Here is an 18,650-nt window from a genome sequence, read left to right on the forward strand (position 1 = left end):
ATTTAGACTGAAGGAGAGAGTTGGGAGGCAGAGGAGATGGGCCCACTATTGTTTGCAGAGGCAGCTTCATGTTTGGATCAGCCCCTGGGGCTTGAGGAGGAATGTAGATAGAGGGGGCAAGAGGGAAAAGGGGGAGGAAAATTAGCCTTGTTAACATGTGTCATTAGCAGAGGCAGCCTTGCGCTAGCTTCTGCTGCTGGGACTGTAGGCCACAGGGAAGGGGGAGGGGTTAGAAACAGCTGAGGGAAAGTACTGAGATCCCTGGGCCTGCACCGCTAATGGAGGCAGCCTCACTCTCTAGAGCTGCTGCAGGAGCTGGAGGCAACGGAAAGGAGAGAGAGTTGGAGGCGGCAGGAGTGAAAAGGTTGGGAGGCTAAGGGGAAGCTGGCAGGCATAGCAATGAACAGCACAAGAACTGGAGGAGCTGCAGTAACGGGCTGAGTAGTAAGGGAGGAAGAGTGAGGTTTTGCAGCGCCGGAGTCTGGGGCACGACCCGATGCTTGTAGAAGGGCTGGCCTTGCGCAGGAGGATGGTAATGTTGAGAGAGGCAAGTTTAGGGCCTTGCGGGCTTTGCTTGCTCTCTTAGCTACATTGGAGGGTATCTGACCTGCGGCACTAGCTTGGGCATGCTGAGGCAGCCTGGCACTGGTAGAAGGCCTGTTCCTCTGTGGGAGGAAGCTGGTGTTGCCCAGAGATGTGAGCTTGGGGCTCGACGGGCCTTACTCGCATGGTTGGTTTTAGGAGAAGAATTAAAAAACTGCAGAAAAACTTACAGATTGTATATTTCCGCTTTATTCTATCCACGTTAGAATTAGAGTCTAAATTAGTTCGGGCTTTAAAATGTCCATTTCTCTATGACAGAGTGACTGAGTGGAGAAAGATGCAGAGGAAGATGGCGGATGTCTCGCCAGTGGGGGCGAGGGTAGGCCTCTGCGTTTTGGGATGCGGTGACCTGATCAGAAGGACTAATGCCTTTGAGACGACGCTGGGAAAACAGCGGCGGTGTTAGGCATAGGATAGCAGCTCCTTAGGCCGGTGGATTGCAGAGGCGATTCCCTATGAAGGAAGAACTCGGATGGGAGGAGCTCATATTCAGGCATGTTGGGCGCTTAGGGCGGGGCCCAAATGCTGGAAAACTCATGGAACAGAGGTAAGTCTGCTGTATATATAACTCTTATCTCACTAATTGTGTTGATTAACTGAATGTGTTAACCGTGTTAAATAGGTTAATTATCTGAACGTGCTCTTGCCGAACATTGTAAATGAAACATCATAAAATGTAATTTATAGCTGTGATGGCAAAGCTAAATTTTCAGCATTATTATTCCAGTCTTCAGTGTCACTTGATCTTCAGAAATCATTCTAATATGATGACTTGCTGCTCAAGAAACATTTCTTATTATTATCAATGAAGAAAACAGTTGTGCTGCTTAATATTTTTGTAGAATCGATGATACATCTTTTTCAGGATTTTCTGATAAATAGAAAGTTCAGCATTCATTTATTGAAATGTTTTGTATCATTATAAATGACTTTACTGTCACTTTTGATCAATTTAATGCATCCTTAATGAATAAAAGTATTTTAAAAAAATCTTACTGATCCCAAACTTTTGAATAGTATTGTAGCTCTTGTCATTTCATAGTTTTGTTTGAGAAAAAGACTGAATTTTTTATTATTCAAAGATATTCTACAGTTCTAACAAAAGTTGTCCAGATTCAAAAATGGTGTGCAAATGTCAGCAAAATGACCTCTTATGTGTGTAGTAACTGCTTGGTATAGAATGAACACATCAATTTTTACACAGTGAACCACTAAACTCAAGAAAGCAATGCAGAATACAGAAGCACAGTGTCCAAATACACGAACGTGTGTGAGAGCGTGTAAGTGGGCCAGAGCTCACTGTGATGATGTCATCAGGATTTACAATCGGGTCACCAGGGCTGAACACTCTTCAGACAGATTCACACGGACTGCAGAGGAAGTGTATTTGTGTGTATGGGCGGAGTTTCTCTAATGCATCGTCAGTTAGAGAATGAAGCGCTGCAGCCCAGAAGAGACAGACAGACAGCCCAGAGACCTGACCACACACACACTGTTCTCTCTGCACGAGCAGTTACACACTCACCTCCCACTGGAGATGAGGAGGAATGTTCCGGATCTGAATCTTCCGACTCCTGCAGACACAGAAAGAAAGCAAGAAAGACAATGAGACAAAAAAGAAAGTGAAAGAGAGAAAGGAGATATCAGAAAACAAAAGAGCAGCGATATTCAGCGTATAGGTGCTACAGTGTGAAAACACGCATAACCTGATATTGCTGAGTTCAACATGTTCCTGGAACAACATTCAAATCAACTAATCAGATTTGAGGGACAAGTTTACAGATTGTCAAGTTTAGGCTTAAAATCATGAATTGGTGCTTCTACATCAGTGTTATTCATCTATCATTTCCCTCTGATTTTTGGGATAACTTATGGGTAGAGTTAGGTTTAGGGGTAGGAATAGGGTTGACTAAATATATAGGAATATATATATAGGAATAGACTAAATTTTCAGACTAGAATGTTGCTCCAGGATCAACAAAATATGTTGATCCAGGAACGCATCTAACTCGGCAATATAAGGGCGTGCGTGAAAACATACAGGCTGCCTCTAAAATCAATCAGATCCAACAGGGACTAAAGAAACAGAGTGAGACAAAACACTTATAAAACTTAAGCATCAAAGTGATGCCAATGAAAATCATGATCATCTCTAAAGTGGTGTGTACATTGGCAGAGATTGACAGCTAAAAAGCAAACAGAAGCTATTAATTTTCAATTTTCCACTTATTGCGACATGAGCAACGGTAACCATATTCTTGAAATATTTTTTGATCTTACTAGCAATTGAAAAATATTGTGAATATGGCAAGGATTTTAATGTGCCTTTTCCCTACGTCATCTCACAACTAAGACAGAAATGTTATAATTTAATAATTTCTGTGAGTCAATTCTAAACTCGGAATCAATGATTCTAATGATGCGTTCACACCGGACGCGAATGAAGCGGTAAGCGCGAGTGATTTACATGTTAAGTCAATGCAAAGACGCGAATTGACATCCTGCGGCGCGAATGATGCGGCACGAATTGAGCGATTCTGGCAATTCGGCGTTTGACGCGCGAATCACGCAAGTTGAAAAATCTGAACTTTGGCGAATTTCCGCGCCGCGTTAACCAATTAGGAGCTTGCTCTAGTAGTGACGGTGACGTAGCGAGCTGAGGCAGAAATTCGAAACAACAATGGAGGACAAAATCATCGTCGCTGTACATCTTCATACATGTATAGAAACAGAAATAAAAAGGATCGTGTTTGAAAAAAAGTGAATGAGGAGGTCGGACAATCTGATAAGTTGTAAAAAACGGTCTTTACTCAATTTGAACTATATATATATACTACAAGCTAACTAAAGACGACCAATTGAGCTTATTCGCTGTAATTTACAATTATTTCCCCACTGACAAGTTGTGTTTATTCAGAGGAAGTGTGCAGAAAGCAGTGGAAGAGTCTGGGACACATAAAGGAGTGGGAGAGCCCTCTCATGACGCGAATTCGCGTCTGTTGTGAAGGGATTTTCACGCGCGAATGAAGCGAGTAAACTCAAAATGTTCAAACGTCCAACTACGCGCGAATAGCGCGGTTTATTCACGCAAGTCGTGTCTGGTGTGAACGCACCATAACACACCAGTCTTCAGTGTCACATGATCCTTCAGAAATCATTCTAATATGCTGATTTGCTGCTCCAGAAATATTTCTTCTTATTATTATCTATGGTAAAACTGTTTTTGCTGCTTAACATTTTTGTGGAAATGGTGATTTCACCAGTTCAATGAACAGCATTTATTTGCATTTATTAAGGTTATTTGATACATTTATTAATGCATTTATTAAATGGAAATCTTTTGTAACATTATGTCTTCATTGTCAATTTTGATCAATTTATTGCATCCTTGATGAATAAAAGTATTCATTACTGTCTCTCTTTTTAAAATCTTACCACAAATGTTTGAATGGTATCATTGTTTCCACAAAAATGTTTAGCAGCAAAAACAACATTGATACATTTTCAACACTGATAATATTAATAATAAATGTTTCTTGAGCACCAAATCAACATATTAGAATGATTTCTGAAGGATCATGTGACACTGGAGACTGGAGTAAAATTCAGCTCTGTCAAACAATTATTTTAAATTGTAATAATATTTCACAATATTGCTGATTTTACTGTATTTTTGATGAAAAAAAATGCGGCCTTGGTGAGCATGAGACTTCTTTCAAAAACATTAAAAAAAACTGTAATCTTTCCAAACTTTTGAAAGGTACTGTAAAAAAAAAAAAAAAGAAAAAAAAAAAAATTAGTCTGGCCCATATTGCTATGGTCACTGATATATTGTGCATCCATTTTGGAGCATTATTTATTTATTTATTTTTTATTATTATTTATTTTTAGCATTTTTAATATAGATTGTAGTATTTTGATAAATCTATTGCCGTGATACATATGAAGTCATTACCAAAGTCTTGCACCAATGTAAAAGTTTCTAAAATCACAAGCTCTACATTCACTGCGGGCAACTGTCCAATGACACATGCTCAGAAGAGAGAGAGAGAGAGAAATGGATTAGTTAAGAGTGAGCAGGTCCCTCATTCACTACTTTGCACCAGAGGGACTCGTCTGTGTCTGTTCTCCATCATTCGTCGAGTCCGACGCAAACCAACAGCTTCCAAGTGTACCGACACCAAAGCCACACAAACCGCTCCACCACAAGCTGTTAACAACTACATTAATATGAGTGGAATAGAGCTGGCCAGAGGAAAGAGATTTAAAAGAGCAGTGAGAGAGAGGCCGAACGAGATCTACAGAGGCACTTTCACACTCTTCTGCAGGTAGACTTAGATAAGACAAGCAAAGACTAAACACTTGGATAACAATGAACGCAAGGGGCTTACAAATATGCACCGAGCATAATCTTTCACGGTGCCCGAAAGGAAGAGATTAATCTCATTCTTCCAGAGTGCACTGAATACACAGTAAAGCTGCCCTGACTCATGTCTTTACACATTTCCTCACTCTCTGCCCAGCACACTTTGCAATAATCTTTTGAGTGAGCAGCGCTAAACGAGGAATCAAACGCTCACACATCTCTGTAAACCATGACACTTCTTCCACGCCATTCAAACCTTCTAACTGCCTCAGACTTAGCGCATCCCTTCAGCTACAGCTAATGCTGTGGCCTACTAACTGTTAGTCTCACGTAGTCAGATCTTCAGACTGACGGCAGAAGGTCTGGACTCTATCACACCTTTCATTGGCCAAGGACCGCCCAAGAGGATGTTTGACTGACGTGTAACGCAACCAATCACAGTTTGTTTTGTTCCACGTCATGTTTAGGGGCATGAAAATGTAAAGTCGATGTCCCTACAATAACAGACCGGCGTTCATCTAATAAATTATTCATTCAAGAACATTGTGCAAGTTTATTGCAACAGTGAAGCCACAAATTTCACATACTTTTGAAAATCCAGTGTTTAGTTGATCCTGGTAAGTGCTCTTTCTCAGTTGTAAACATGGCGGCGTTCTTCTTCCACGAGGGGGTTTGGTGTCACGGCATTTGTTTCCAGGCGGACCGTTAAAGAACGCAACACACACGTATCCCGCACATCCTGTAGAATTCAACCAACCAGATGACGACTTCGAAAGTCCTGAAGTGTTTCCAGTTAAGTATGTCTTATGCATCGGACGTTCAGCCAACGGTCTGTGGGCGTGACGTCTGAGGCTGAGACTGTCAATCCCTCTAAGCTTCATGTTGAGAAGGGGCAATTTCCCATTTCAGCACGGCAGTTCAGCTAGCTCAAACCTCCACCTCTTCATCAACTGTAATGCCATGTCTACAGCGGACATGAGCAGCACGTCTTGATAATCCAAATCGCTCTCATTATGATCAATGGAATCAGTGGAAGAGTCCACTGTAGCGAGTTGAGACAGACCTTTAATTGGCAGACGTGCTGTTTCCATTCACGATCCACTTGTAAGAGCTACTCCAGCCACACTATTATCCACATCTGTCTACAAATAAACATCTTTTACTTACAGATATTGTATATATGAGTTTTTTGGCAATAAATTTAATGTTACAGATTTTCAAAAAACTTTTCATCATGTTTCTGGTCTCTAGTAAATATTGGCTGACAATGAACATTTTAAGCAAGTCTCAAATATTATCCACCCCTAACGTATAATTATAAATTGATAAAAGGATAGTTTACCCAAAAATGAATATTCTGTCATCATTTACTCACTGTCATATCTTTCCAACCCCCTTATGATACAGCTGTACGATTAATCATTAAAAGATCTTGTTCTCGATTCATGTAATATTATTCCTAAATGACAACGATTCACCTGTGTCTATTAAACCTTCGACAAAATCAGAGTGAACATTCAGATCTGTGTTGGTGCTGCCACTGATCCAGAGAGAGCAGTTGTCATGTATAGGTATGAAAGAGCTTCACAAACAGTCTTTTCAACCACACTGTATCATTATTTCTGTGTTACAATAATTAAAATTATCACAGAAGTGCTAGAATAAAAGTTTATAGTTTGGATAATAAACACTGCTGTCTAGCGATTAACATAAAAATGAATCAACTTTTGAAAGTAAATTAAAGGGGGGGTGTCACACACAGTTTCTGCCAATCTCATGTTAATCTTGAGTACCTATAGAGTAGTAGTGCATTTCTTCATATCTCCAAAAAGTCTTTAGTTTTATCATATTTATAAAAGATATATACGCTGTACCGAGTCTTTCCGAAAACAGCCGAGCTCCTGGAGGCGTGCCGTGTGGGCGAAGCTAAAGAGTGACGAGCACGCGCAGCTTTTGTGTAGCGATCGTCTGCAAGCTATCAATGGTCAGCTAAACAATTGTATTTAAACACATATAATACACCATCGCATTATCCCTGGATAACTTTTGAATCATTATAATGAATATAGTGCATGTACGATGAATAATGAATTTATGAATTCACTACGTTTGTGTTGTTTACATTATATGCACTTAGGCGCCTATTGCCAACAAAACAGACATTTGAAGCAGTTTTACTCACCACCTGCAATTCCGACTCATGAGCGGGATCATTATCACTGTGACCGCTCCATCTTTCAGTTTCAAACCATCTATAAATCCAGTGTGGAACTGGACCTTGTTTGTAAAACCACAAGTGCCGATCCTGAGGGCTCAAGCAGCCATGGAAAAACACGAGATATTCTCCATTCATTTTAACCAATAAAAAATTGATTGCAACTATCAGTTTCTATGGTTATTTTAATAAAAAATGTCGAGAGTACATCAGTGTAATGCGAGAGCACAAATCTCTCAGCTCCACTGGGTTCTTTGGGAAGCAAGGTTATATTTCCCTCACGACCAAAAACACACTTCTTTGGTGACATTGTTGATTTCGTGCAGTCCTGTGACTTGTGCAGCGCTGCCGATGACTTCCGTAAACCCGAACGCACGTTGATAGACGTGCTTTTGCTCTCTCGCTCTGGTGCGATGTGTGCGCGCGCATACAAGGAATACCACCCCCGTTTGACGTCACTCAGGCCCATACTCGAAAACAAAAAACCAAAACCTGTGACGATTTGGAAGAGAATTTTTGGAACAGAAATACTCCGTCATACGTCCAGCTCGTGTTTTGAAACTTTGGCCATGTTTAGCAACAGAATCCAACTCTTTAAAAGTGTAAATAAGTCAGAATACATGAAATAGCATTATACCCCCCCTTTAAGGCTTCAAATAAAGATCGTATCAATTACATCGTTACACCAGTAGGTGGCGACGACTTTTTTTGAAAAAAAAAAAAAAAAAATGGTCAGAACGTCTAGTAAATGATGCTATTTTGTTTAGTTGTCTATCAGAATTGTAATCTCTATTTTAAACAAAAATATTGTGATTCTCAATTTATCCAGAATCGTGCAGCTCTACTGTATAACTTGCTTTCTTCTGTGGAACATAAAAGAAGATATTTAGAGAAATGTTTCAATGTTTTTTGCCCATACAGTGAAAGTCAATTGGTTACCAACATTCTTCAAAATATCTTCTTTTGTGTTTCAGAGAGGAAATAAAGTCATACAGGTTTGGAATAACATAAGGGTGAATAAAGAATGGCAGAATTTTTATTTTGGGGTGAACTGTCCCTTTGATGGTTCATTTACAGTTCATTTTACACATATAACTGTTTCTAATACCAAAAGATGAAAGGTAGATTTGTTTAGGTCGGTGAGTTATGAAGGGGGAAAAAAGCAGTCAATGGTCCCCCCTGCTACAAAAATTGAGGAAGCTGGATTAGAGGAAAGGAAAGAATAGCAGCAACTATTCATTTCTCTGTTATGACTTGTGTTGAGGTTCAAATGCCGACAACACAACAAGTGGACGGCTTCTTTTTCTCTGTCTGCTCACTCTCTCTCTTTCTAACCACCATAACCATCCATGTTTTTTTCCCTCTCTTCTCCTCCACAATCTCTCCATCTTTCCTCCACCCTGCTGGGGTGGAAAAAGTGACAGTGCTCTCCACAACTCTTCAGGGGCTCCTCATTTTCGGCATGCCTGTGGCAGCACTGGATTCCTGGACGCGCACAGGCTCAGATGCACACGCCCTGCCCATCACAGGAGGATCCTGGTAAACCTCAGCATGGGCATCTCTCTGCCTTTCTTCTATACATTAACAAAAGACATGTATATAGGGACTTTAAGCTGTCCACTTTGTTTGCATGTGCTCAGTCTCTTGCACGGTTTTGCTTGCATAGGCAACACATTAGTTTGATTCCAATTTTGATCATTTCTTCCCGTTTCCAACTTTCGCCCTATTTTTTCCAGGTCTTTTTCTCACCGTTCCTATCAATAACCTGCCAAAATAAAGTCCAAAAATGAAATGTACTGGCACTAAAATGGTTTTCTGGCAACTTTTTAAAAAATTATTTTAATTTATCAGTATCATAGACTAGATATTTAACTGTGCACGCTCATTTCGCCTAGTTTGATTACACTAGTTTTAAGCTGTACATTATATGTTGTGATGCCTAAATTTGTACCATTTGTAACATTTAAAATTATTGATTACATGTTTTAGTGCTTTATTTTTAATTAAATTATGACAAAATTATGACAAAAAACAAAATTTTATCATAATTTCAGTTTTACCGAATGACACTTTTGGTTATACCGAATGATGATATTTTCAAACAACGCTACCAGGCTGATATCTAGCTAGCTAGCCAGTTAGCTTGCTAGCAAGCTAGCTAGCTAGCAAAAGGACAATCAAAACTTTATATTAAGTACAAGTTTTTAAAATATTACAACATTTTCCAAGTTTTATAGAGGCTGTACCGAATGACCTGATGTTTCAGGACATGAGCATAAGCAAAGTGAAAACATTAATTTCTCAGATAGTTAATCTGCGTTCACGCCACCTCATATTTACTGGAATCTTGAGATGATAACACGTGACGTTATATTCGGAGCTTTTCACGTTCTTGGACTGGGAATTATGCGTTTCTATGGCACCACTATCAACGTCTATGAATCTACAGTGGTCATGTGGTACAGCGGGCATGTGGTACATGTGGGAACTTTCAGAAAACTACCAGCTTACAAGCTGTAATTACGAGCTCTACGAGGACGTGAACACTTTTTAGAAGCTAGAATCTCGTAACTACAGGAATTACGAGGCCACGTGAAAGCACCTTCAAGACAGAGTTAGATACTTTGCTTCATGTTCATGTGGTCCTTTGCAGGCATCTGAATGATGTCACATCCTGTCACATGATATTGACCACATGACTTGATCCAAAATGGTCCCTTTATATTGGTTATCATTTTTCAGGACATTCTTTCAAACGACTTCTACACATAATTTTAATACCATTTTGCACTATGTTGATATATGATGTTATAATATCATGCCAGAATAAAAAAATATATACATTTATTACATTTTAATAAATTTTAATCACAAATGAAATGGCTGTATTGGCCTTTGGCTGATTAAACCGAATGACAGTTGAGATCAAGTTGTACTACCTTACATACTTTGGATGTCATATCTTTGTTGTTTATTATTATTAAGGCCTTTGGACAAAAAAATGACCCATCGACGTCATTGACCCATTTGCGGAAAAACGATTATTTTCAACTTTCATTCTGACCCTCCGTCTGAAATACATTTTAAATTGGCGGCTCCTTGGCTAACGTCATTGCATAGAAAACAGTATCAACGGCCACTCGGTATTGCACGCGAGTAAGCGTTTTGAAAACATTATCCATATAGAACTGTCACTTACAGACAAAGCATTATGAAATCATTTACTTACAGTTTGTTGCAGCTGCTGTCAGATACACAATACAGTTGGCTGCTTCATCTTTCAACAAAACTTTCTTTGCGATCTCTCATTACACTGTGCCTCGTTTGCAAAACAAAAGATCAAGGCAAATTTGATTTCTCATGACATGACCCCTTAAAACCATTTATCGGTTATCAGCCATAACATGAAAAAATTATCCGTTTATTGGTATCAGTCCAAATGTTCAACATTGGTGCATGCCTAAAAAAAAACTTTTAAAAGGTGTATTTAGTGCATACACAAAATCACTCTCATTGAATCAACTCTTGAATTCTGCATCTGTAACACTCATATTCGCATGTAATGCCATAAATGAGTTCACACACAAACACTGAGGATCAATTTATGATGTGCCATCAGGAGGGGGCAGGTTTATTAGCTTGTTATTTTCGAATCTCTTCAGTGAGTATTTGTTTATATTTATGTGTAATGGAGCTGAACCCAATGCCCTTTTGAAATCGGTCTCACAGACCCCTTCACCCCAGTCCAAAACCACCAGCACTAGAAGATGCAGACTGAATGCACTGCTTACCGTATGTTTGTTGAACGTAACCAAGCTGTCTGCTGCTGGTTTAGAAAAGGGTGCCAGACAACTAAATAAAAAAACACGCTTCTCAATTTCTGCCTTTGAATATCTGAGGGTGGCCACGTTCAGTTGAAAAGCTAATATTTACAGCAGCCAGATGCAGCGCACAAGCTAGAAAACCATGTCGGCGCACACGCTCGCATACAGATCCTCACATCCGCGTGGACAGTGCGAAGGAACGTTCGCCACTCGAAGCAGCGTGCAGCAGACGGGTCAGAATAGGACCATTCACCTTGGGCCAGGACCTCTCAGACCTGCTAACGACCACCATCCGATCATCCCTGAGCCAGACGAAATGTTATTCACCATACATAAATCACTCAGCCACAACGCGGGCACGTGAGCAGGGGGTGGCTAATTGGGCGTCACACGTGTGCAGACAGCAAAGAACAAACTTTCAGCCATTCCTCATTGGAGAATGAGGAAAAAGGTGGACTTCACTTCTCTCTAATCCCCTGGCCGTGGACACAACAAAGACAGGAAGCGGCCTCTTATCTGGATCCATGTACAGGAAATGAGAACAAAGTACCAATCAAAAAGTGGCTTGCACTTTGGTTGCAGTGTCATGTGATGAATTCATTGTGGTTTTGATCAGCATGACCTCCATCTGCACCTAAAACACCTAGTAAAGACCTTTGGTATCTTCAGTTCTCATACGGACCAGCCAAGAGGCACAGACTGCAATAAGAAAGCAGCACTGACCAACAAAATGGCCAATGATTAGGGTTGCGGTGGTCTGGAGCGTGAAAGTCAAAGCATGATTTCAGTAAACGAGGCTTCGTTGCGTCACAAGTGTTTCAAAATTTCAATGGTTCGCGTGACTTTGGCAGTTTGATTCACGCTCCGAACCACTGATTCAAAACAAAAGATTTGTAAAGCTTCGAAGGTTCATGAAGCAGATATTGTTGAATAAAGTCGTTATTTAGTTTTTTGCCACACAAAAATATTCTCGTCGCTTCATAACATTAAGGTTGAACCACTGTAGTCACATGAACTGTTTTAAATATATCTTTAGTACCTTTTTGGGCATTTACATAGAGGTACATGGAGGCCTCACTGAGCCATCGTATTTTATCAAAAATATCTTAATTTGTGTTCCCAAGATGAACGAAGGGTGTGAAACGACAAGAGGGTGAGTAATTAATGACAGAATTTTAATTTTTGGGTGAAATAACCCTTTAAACTAAACATACTAGTCTCATGAAAGGAGCAAACGTTATGATGGGTAACATCCACAGGAACAAAAAACGCACTCATGCAGAGATGAGACATAGTGGCTCCACTCCATATGGGTGGCAGGACACATACACTCACACACTCATGAGGGTGTGCAGAACTGACACCAGGCGGCAACTCGCAAGCCACAGACGGCCAATGTTCCATGTCTGTCCTATACGTCCCACAGTGTGGCCTCATAAAGAGTCAAAGAAGAAGAGCTAAGTTAGCAGTTTCAGGGAGATTTTGCTCCTTCCTCAGATGCATGAAATGCAATCCTACTTCAAATGGCTGTGAATCTATGCAGACATTTTAAAAAGCTTCACATTCCTGGCTTTAATAGTTTTGGATGCACAGGAACTTTAAAAGCCACAATGGGTTTCCCTCAGTCTCAGGAGCCCTGTGATAAATAAGCATCTATGCCTGCAAATGTGCTGGTTTTCTGAGAATTTCACAGATTCAGGGTATTTTGGAAAAGACAGGAAGAATGTGGACATTTAATTTAGTTCTTGAGAGTCACATGACAGGATCAGAACTCACTTTGCTCTTCCTGATGAAAATTTCAGTGCGTGGCAGTGCTCACTTCTACAACTGAAATGCTGAATGATGGTGTGGTGACGTAATTAAAAATTGGGGTGGATTACTGGTTTGTAGGAAATGACAGTAGTCTGTACTGTACTGAGAATTACCAAAATAAACGGCACGAAAATGGCCATTTTATCAAAGTGTCAAACAATAAAGTACATATTTTTAGAGGAATAACACATTTTCTCGTAAACCAGGGTTTTCAACCCAGAAGTTGCAAGAGATTGCAAGAGGTTTGTCATAGTTTTATGTTTCTGTTCAGGTTTATACTCTACCATTTAAAAGTTTGGGGTTAGTAAGATTTGTTTTAAAGAAATAAAAAAAAAAAAAAAAAGTTTTTAAAAAAAAAGTTATTTTTGATAAAATAGCATAAAAGACTTCATTCAAAAACATCTTATAAACCCCAAACTTTTGAAGGGTTAGTGTACATCTGACAGTACTCTAATGATGATGGGTAGAAAAAAGATAATAGAAAGTGACATTTTTCCCAGATAATATTTTACACATTTTTTGATATGTTTGATAAAAAAGTAAAATAACAAAAAAGTGCTAAATTAGATGTCAAAAACACAGAATCAGCTAAAATTGGAAAGTAGAAAAGTAATACTCTCAGCATACAGAGCGCACTCAACTGAGGTTAACACCTCAACTACAGGGTCAGTCTTCTTGTCAGATAAGTTGCTGAAGATGGTGCTGAGAGTCCTTTTGCACAAATGTTTTGTCTGTGTTGAGATCAACACAAATGACTTCCTCCCTACTGTTACAACTGACTGAGCTTTCAGTGTTTCCTGAAGTCACTTCAGAACGTCTCACGACAGGAACTAAAACTCAGAACTGTCCAAGTGTCAATGGAACATTCTGTGCTTTTTTAACGGCAACAGAACAGACACTTTTAAAAGAGAAAAGAAGATTATGCCACCTTGAAAGTGTTTCCTCTCATAGTCACTGTATTCCAAGAATATATTCAAAGAGAATACAACTTGTTTGAAGAAGCAACACATTTGTTTTGCAGTTACTAGTCATCTTTTTAGTATAAAAATTTATATTTTAAAATCCCAGATGAAGAAATGTGTCTCAGATTGTAAGGAGGCAACTAGACCAGAGATAACAGATCTCCTGCCAAATATACATCACAAGGAAAGGCAATGTTTTATACAATGTGCTCAAATGACACCAAAGAAATTTAACATGATGAATGTGCCGTATATGACGTGTATAACTAATGCTTCTATTATAACTAACTAAGTCTTCTGTCCTCTGCCTTAGACATACAAAGACCTTAGGAGGACAAAAACACCATATACACCCTTACCGCTCTCTGTCTTGTTTGCTGTCACTCTCACTCTCAGAGTGAAGGCTAATGAGAATGCAGTGTGTTCACCTGCCTGACTGAGATCCTGCAGGAGGCAGATGCTCCTCACGGGTAAATGGAGGCAGCAGCTCCCTGACAGGCTCTCTGCTGCTGTCAGTATTCACTCATTGAAACCAGCAGTCAGAGAGTCGTGCTCTTAGGAGCCACTCATGAACTCCTTAACTCGGTTTAAGAAAGAAAACTTTATGCAGTTGTTTAGGAATGCTTAGTACTAGGATGTGAAGATTTAAGGAAGTAAAATAAACTTATTACATTAGAAATGGGGTTTTCCCTAGGTTAAAGGTGCCATTGAATTGAAAATTGAATTTACCTCAGCATAGTTGAATAACAAGAGTTCAGTACATGGAAATGACATACAGTGAGTCTCAAACTCCATTGTTTCCTCCTTCTTATATAAATCTCATTTGTTTAAAAGACCTCAGAAGAACAGGTGAATCTCAACATAACACCGACTGTTACGTAACAGTCGGGATCATTAATATGTACGCCCCCAATATTTGCATATGCCAGCCCATCTGAATCATCAGACTAGGTAAGCAAGCAAGAACAATAGCAAAAAATGGCAGATGGAGCAATAATAACTGACATGATCCATGACATCATGATATTTTTAGTGATATTTGTAAATTGTCTTTCTAAATGTTTCGTTAGCATGTTGCTAATGTACTGTTAAATGTGGTTAAAGTTACCTTCATTTCTTACTGTATTCACAGAGACAAGACTGTCATTATTTTCATTTTTTAAACACTTGCAGTCTGTATAATTCATAAACACAACTTCATTCTTTATAAATCTCTCCAACAGTGTGTAATGTTAGCTTTAGCCACGGAGCACTATCAAACTCATTCAGAATCAAATGTAAACATCCAAATAAACACTGTACTTACGCGATTAGACATGCTGCATGACGAACACTTTGTAAAGATCCATTTTGAGGGTTATATTAGCTGTGTGAACTTTGATTATGCAATGATAGAGTCGAGAGCTTGGGAGGGGGCGGTGAGCGCGAGCATTTAAAGGGGCCGCAGCCTGAATCGGCGCATTTCTAATTATGCCCCAAAATAGGCAGATAAAAAAATTAATTAAAAAAAATCTATGGGGTATTTTGAGCTGCAACTTCACAGACACATTCAGGGGACACCTTAGACTTATAATACATCTTGTAAAAAAACGTTCGATGGCACCTTTAAGAATTCATCCCAAGTATTCATAAGCTGCTGTTTAACAATGTACATTCCTAAATCCTGGGTTAAAAGTTCTTATTTGAATATTTGTGGTATCCGTGTCATTGGATAAACACAGATTGCGAGCCATTTACATTCAAGATTTATGTGAATGGACTTTTCAGACGATAAAAAGTAAGAATAAAACGGTCTCTTCTTTACTCCAATTGATGCATTTTCCCCATTTAACATTTTACTCCTCAAACATTGTTTCTGTTTCTGTCCAAATCATGTGAATACGAGGCATACGATTGGCTGTCTGTTGCTAAACATCTAGCCATAACATTCTAACACTTTATCATTTTACATTGTGCACTTTTGGCTCTGCAATGTGGGGTTAAATTGCTCCGTAGCAGGGTTTCATAACCCTGGGTAAAAAACAAGGCCATAACCATGTCATTGCGAGGTGGAGGGATGGGTAATGATTTTATTTAAAGGAATTAAATAATTAAAAGGTCTTTAAGGAAATAAAGAGATATAAGATAATATAAGAATATAAGATATAAGAAATAAGAATGATAAAAAGAAGTGCAAGGTCTAATTAAGTAATCAATTGGAACTGTTTGCAAATAATATTTTATTTTAAAATATGCACACATTAACGCTTTAAAAATGTTTCACCTTGTCACATTCAGTTATGAATAACAAGAATCATGTAAATAACATTTTCAATTCAAAATGCTGACATTTGTGAAAAAAAGTCGATTAACATTTAAATTGTAAAACAATTGTCAGATATTAAATGTTTAGCTACTTACGTTTAGCTTCTGTGAACAGTAAGGCCAAGCCTTCTTTGATTTGATTGGCCATCTCAATCATTTTGACACTGACAAATGCTGCTAGACCTCTGAGGCAGACGAGACTTTTTAAAACTTTTTATCATCCAAACAACTAACTGAGTGGGGTGCGTAACGAAGTTCAGCAGAGCCATAGACGGAAAAAGATGGAAGAAGTATCTCCACTTCCTTCCATTGTAGAAAAATGAAGCTAAAATATTCCAAAAACGGTCGTTGCCAATTTACGTCATTTGGAGCCCGACTGTGTGCAGCAGTGATCCTGAGGTGAAGCCGCAGTATCAATGTCCCACCCACACTCCCACTCCCGCAGACTCAATCGCAACCACAGCTGTCAATCATGATGTTACACCTTGGTTGGAACTAATTGAAAAAAAACCACTTGAATATATGTGATAAGAACTACATGAAATGACAGAAAGCATCTTCAGGAAAAAAATATTTGAAGTGTAATTCGGTTTTTTAGTTTGACTCGGGTCCCATTTAATTACATGGAGAGGGCAGAGTTTATGACCTATACTGCAGCCAGCCACCAGGGGGCTATTGTATATTTATAGATTATTTATAGAAATGCACTCCTTTAAACAACTTAATCAATCACAATCTCCCCCATTTACAGTCCTCCCTGCAGGCAAAACTGACACTGAACAATTAAATAAATGAATACAATATGTAGCTAATAGCAGCAGTAACAGATGACAGTGTTTGCAGAGGTTTGCAGAAATTATTAATATTAATACACATAATATATCTCCCATAAAATGCATCTACACTCAACTACAGAGAAGTGAGACCGATCTCTGTGAGACTTTGGGTTTGCTACCAGCAGAATTTATATCACTAGTACAATTACATTCTTTCATGCATCTACTCGTGCTCTTTGCAGCTACTTAAGTGTTTTAAAAAGAGCACTACCCTTCAAAAGAGAGCAGATGCAAACATAAGGTAAACAATTCAGTCCAATTCACCGAGACAATCGTGCTACTGCTTTACATATACACAAGATTATGTTGTTTACTACAATTTACAATGCAGTGCTCACTGCTGCAGGCGTAACTACCACTCGAGCAGCTGCAGTGCAGCTCACTTACACTCACACACATACACAGAGATCACACAGCAGCACTCCGAGCAAGCGCCACCCAGTCACAGCCCCGCCCACTGACCAGCACAGCATATCAGAGAGCACTACACTCTCATCCAATGAGAGATGGAGGCGGCAAAACAGTGACAAGAGAACTGAAGCATATTATTCAGGTATATTTAATCTAAATTAATTATAATTTCATATAATTCTTGTTGTTCAGTAAGAAGAAAAGAACCATTTACAGAACGGTATCACTGAAAAGTCACTAGACTAGTGACAAAAATATAAAAGAATCACTACAAGAAAGTGTTACGGAACCAGAACTGCTAAATTCCTCATGATTCAAACCCCTTGTTTTGCCACAACATTATGCAAGTCAATGATGGGATTTTGGTTACCTTTGACTTCATAGACAAAAAAACCCTGTGATATTTCTCAAAATATTCAAACAGTCATATTCACTGTTTAATGTAAATAAAATTAGTGTTAGCTGGTGTTTATTTGAGAAAATCTTTTTTATTTATATTATTTTATGAGAAAAACTTTTTAGTAATGTTTTTAACAACTTTGTTATTTGTGAAAAATACTACAACAGGATTACAGAATCAGATTCAGATTGTTTTAATTAATTCATTTTCAAATCATTTCTAATTGTAATTATTTCATTAATTATTATTTACAATAAATATACATTTCATTACAGAAATTGATTATCATCATCTTATTAATTATCTTTAAATTAAATAGCATGATATATTTTGGCTTTATATTGGCCATGAGCTATCTTGTTCTCTAATAAAAATAAATAAATAAAAATCCAAATCGGTCTACTGTTGAAATCTACATGAAATCCAGCATCAAGCCAGGAAAGCAAGAAAGAAATTACTACTGCATCCTGTACCCTGCAGGTACATTGTGTTCACAGTTTGCTTAAATGTTCAGCTGAAGAGATCACAGGATTTGTTGGAGGGCATTGTTAGTCCACTGATGCATTAAGTAATCAGCGTGCTGGGAGTTTGCTTTCAAATCATGGCGCAGAGTTGTTGTTTGGTAAATAAAGGTACAGTCTGCCAGCTGTTTCCAGTCCTGCTCCATTTTATGGGTCAGCCACACACACACACACACACACACACACACACACACACATATAAAAAACCCACCAACACAAATCTGCAAGTATTTATCAGTTATTTGTGCTTTCATCTTCCATGGGCAACAGTGATCTGCCTGTTCTACTCTTTGAGAAATACCTGTTCTAAATAGCAGACCCATTAGAGAAACACAAAGAGTACTTCTGGTAAGGAGCATGTCCACTTTGCTCCAGGATATTAATGGTTGAGACGGC

At 38.8% G+C, this 18,650-nt stretch overlaps 1 protein-coding gene across 5 annotated transcripts in view; it reads right to left on the reverse strand.

Moving 5' to 3' along the window:
• Nucleotides 1-18,650, reverse strand: part of igf2bp2a (insulin-like growth factor 2 mRNA binding protein 2a) — a 72,642-nt gene that overhangs the window by 30,679 nt on the left and 23,313 nt on the right. For all 5 annotated transcript variants that reach the window (XM_048193263.1, XM_048193262.1, XM_048193261.1 and 2 more), the window contains exon 3: nt 2,129-2,177. In XM_048193263.1, coding sequence (XP_048049220.1) covers nt 2,129-2,177 — 49 coding nt within the window. The remainder of the gene's footprint in view (nt 1-2,128; nt 2,178-18,650) is intronic.

The sequence above is a fragment of the Megalobrama amblycephala genome, linkage group LG6 (assembly GCF_018812025.1).
Source record: "Megalobrama amblycephala isolate DHTTF-2021 linkage group LG6, ASM1881202v1, whole genome shotgun sequence".
In the NCBI taxonomy this organism is placed as follows: domain Eukaryota; kingdom Metazoa; phylum Chordata; class Actinopteri; order Cypriniformes; family Xenocyprididae; genus Megalobrama; species Megalobrama amblycephala.